The sequence below is a fragment of the Triticum aestivum genome, chromosome 7A (genome assembly GCF_018294505.1).
Source record: "Triticum aestivum cultivar Chinese Spring chromosome 7A, IWGSC CS RefSeq v2.1, whole genome shotgun sequence".
Lineage (NCBI taxonomy): Eukaryota > Viridiplantae > Streptophyta > Magnoliopsida > Poales > Poaceae > Triticum > Triticum aestivum.
Genome location: NC_057812.1, coordinates 719,065,858 through 719,069,346, shown reverse-complemented (window position 1 = coordinate 719,069,346; position 3,489 = coordinate 719,065,858). Strand labels below are relative to the sequence as shown.

General features: G+C 45.9%; 1 protein-coding gene across 1 annotated transcript; it reads right to left on the bottom strand.

Annotated features, from left to right (window-relative positions):
- Positions 1-1,360: 1,360 nt before the first annotated feature.
- LOC123147035 (GDSL esterase/lipase At3g09930-like) lies at positions 1,361-3,266 on the bottom strand. Its single transcript, XM_044566285.1, has 5 exons — positions 3,112-3,266; positions 2,740-2,970; positions 2,258-2,547; positions 1,885-2,161; positions 1,361-1,780 (listed from the first exon to the last, which is right to left on the bottom strand). The coding sequence occupies exons 1-5, from the start codon at positions 3,164-3,166 to the stop codon at positions 1,536-1,538; spliced, it is 1,098 nt and encodes a 365-aa protein (XP_044422220.1). The 5' UTR covers positions 3,167-3,266; the 3' UTR covers positions 1,361-1,535.
- Between the last annotated feature and the right edge of the window lie 223 nt (positions 3,267-3,489).

Here is a 3,489-nt window from a genome sequence, read left to right as displayed (position 1 = left end):
CTACTACTATACCTAGCTTGTCTCCAACGGTGTGGCAGTTATAGTAGTAGCGCTTTTTATTTGGCAGCACTACTACTATATAAATAGTAGCGGGCTTGTTCTCCCCGCGTTATTGTTAGGTAGTAGTAGCGCCTTGTTTTAGCCAGCGCTACTGATAATCCTCTGTGCATAAGGTTTTCCCTAGTAGTCAATAAATTCTTGGCGTCTTCTGTGTGAGGCATGAATGTTAAAATTTTGACTCACATCCAAGGGTCAAAAGAGGTCTTGTAAACAGTGAGACTTCCATGCACCATTGACGTCAAAAAAATAAGCAACACGGTGTAGTCTGCAATCTCTCTTCAGCACGCTGGGGCAGAAGGATGGTCCTCACAGGATCCAAGTCTTCATGGAAATACCGTCATCAACTCTGTAAAATTATCCCTTCCTTGACTAGCGCCAGCCCGTTTTCTACCGCTATCCACACAGCGGACACATTGCCGGTAAACACTATATCCAACAAATTCCCACTGGGGTACTATTTTCCCTATCGCAATCAGGCACATAAGCCCGTCGGAGCATCAAGCAATCGCCAACTTGTTTTGCTAGAAGTTCTTGGTGGAATGCACGCACACGATGTAAACAGATACCACCCTTTGACTTAGGCAGCATCATTTTGCGCCAATTCAACTAGGCCATCTTCCTTTGTACTTTCTTCACCATCTACTAGTGCTGAATATGCTCAAAACATGTTGGACTCGCTTGAGCCACCGACTTGATCAATATTTCCTTGTTCCCCGAAGACATCTCTCTCCCCCCTTAACTTGCTTCCAATACTTGAAATCTACACATTGCAGCTACACGATCAAATGCTTAACAAAATATGTGGCATATGGCCTAGCTTGTTACAGAAATGTTTTTGCCATTTGAATTGAAACGAATACTGATTAATGCAAAGGTCATCCCCAACAGCGGCAGGGAGCTAAGTGGAAGTTCTCACAGGCACGACCCGTGCACTTTTAATTACAGGTATGGGAACAACGGCATAAACACGGCCTTGGCGAGCCGGGGTGTACATGGTGAAGGCAGAACCTGATGGAATAGCCGAGAAGGCTGAACGAACGTATGGAGTGCGGTTGCCAGTGTGCCTCTTTCTCGTCTTTGCAACGTCAAACATAGCTGGCTTGGCACCGATCATACCCGTGCTACCACTAGGTGTGGAGCGTTACCTCAATCGACTAAGCCGCAGTCTTTGAGACCAAAGATCGCACATGCAGAGCTATATATCTACTCTTTACTCAAATAGAACCCATCATCCAAGCACCTTCTCGTTTGCTGCAACTCCCCCGTGCTCCTCAAATAGATCCATGCTAGATTCAACATATATAGTATGACGAACTTTATTAAAACATTAAGGTCACTAGACAAAATTTCATGGAATACAAGGCAATAAAAACTCACAAGTTTCTTCCTAAATATGAATACTATCTATGCTAACCTAACAAAAAGATATTGCACCAACAAGCAACGGATCGATCCAAACCTAAATTACAAAGAAATCATGGAACATAGTCCCGATCTAGGAACTCCCTCAAAGGTTCTTCTAGTGCCTCTGTAACAGCTTCCCACCCAGCGGTCGTCGGGTAAGTCTCATCCCAGTAGAAATTCTTTTCAGGATTCTTGCATAGGTCGTAGAGGCGCTTCCCTGAAGGGCTAACCTGTCCACAGTACCCCAGCTCGGTGGAAGCCTCACAGCAAGGTGTCAGCTTGCGCTTGAAATTGTTTGACTGCTCCGACCCTTCACCTGCATACACACAGTTCCAACAGACGTTGAATAAAGTGCATACATGTGAAACCGGACTTAATTTGCATCATGCGCGTGCAGACATATAAAGTACGAGTACTTACCCGGGGCGTGATTAACGATGTCAGTGAAGGCAGTGTAGAGGTCCAATATGTGGGCATTATTCTTGTTCCCCATCAGGTGTTCTATATTGTTGTTGTGCACAGTTGCGGCATAGTTTGCCAGAAGGTCGCATGTCGTGTAGTTGTTCGCACTAGTCCGCAAAGGCGTGCAGCCAATGGGATGCATGTTGTTCACTAGTACCTTTCTCACACCTAGCCTCTGTAGCTTCCCCACGTTCTTCGCAATCTCAGTCGTCACGTTCCCAATATAACTATCAATCTGCATGCAAGAGATGTTACTTGGTAAGAAGCTGGGTATATAGTAATTGCATACTGGTTAGTGTTTGCAAGTTTGAGTCTGCTAACTACTACTCACATCATCGAAGCTACTCAAGAAGGCATTGTCGACGTTGGCACCAGTCATGTAGTCACTGCCGGAGATGGAGACGAGAGCAACGGAGCTCTGAAGCTGTTGTTTTGAGATGACCCCAGTATTAAGTAGCCTCGTGAAAGCATTAACCTGTGTGGCAAGGGTCGGCACCTTCTTGTCCGGCACCTCGTAGACGCCAGCACCGCCGAAAGCAAAGGTCATGCCAGATGGGTCGCAAGATAGATGTGGCGTGAGCCTGTGCGATGGAGGGGCTTCATTGAGGCCCAAGATCCTTGCTGCAAGGGAAATAAATCAATAAATATGAAGGATTATTTTTAGTACAACACATATAAGATTGTAAGGGTCAGAACTAAATGATCTAGAGCCTTGATATGATGGATTATTTTGGATGGTCTTAGATATAAGGTTGTACGTGCTCAAAAATATTTTTTTCTATCTAGCATACCAGTATATATCTAGCTACGTACCGATGAAGTCAGATTGAATCCAATAGTTGGAAAGGCGTCCAGTTGGAACAGGAGTCGCAGATCCACGGGAGTTGAGATAGGAGCCATAGGGATAGCTCCATTGACGCCATGTGTCGGTCTTTGGGAGGTTGCCGTTGTCGACGAAGCCATCGCCGAAGACGAACATGCTGGACCATTGGTTCTTTGACCCCTGATCAGCCGAAGGTGTGCCTCGAGCCTCCACACGAGCCCCTGTAACGTAGATCAATCATGTCTTAGTGCATGCATGAAGAACATGACGTGGTCAAACTAACATGTATACTTGTAGATCGCGCTAGCAAGGAATATCTAAAAGCTAAAGCAAGGCAGTAATGAGTTTATGATGTGCATTACCACCCAATGCAAGGACGACGAGGAGAAGGCAGAAGACGGTCGGCATGAGCTTCATGGTTACGAGGCCCCGGGAGGCGGCTATGGGGAGCTAGATGGTTGTGGCCGTGCATGAGCCTATAGCTATATTTATAGAAGATTTTTCTGGTCGGTAGGTAGGTACGTATTGCACATGGAGTCAGCAATCCCACGTACGTACGCTTGTAGCTATAGCCGCGGCCAGACTAAGAATGCATGCGTCAACGTGGAGACGAAGAAACGTCTTGGGAAACCAATAGATACAAGAATCGTGTGTAGCAAACTTTGAACGACAGGTAGATAGAATGGTGCGTCCTACCTGTACCTGTTAATTTGAAAGTCCTACAAGGCCACCTGGATTCA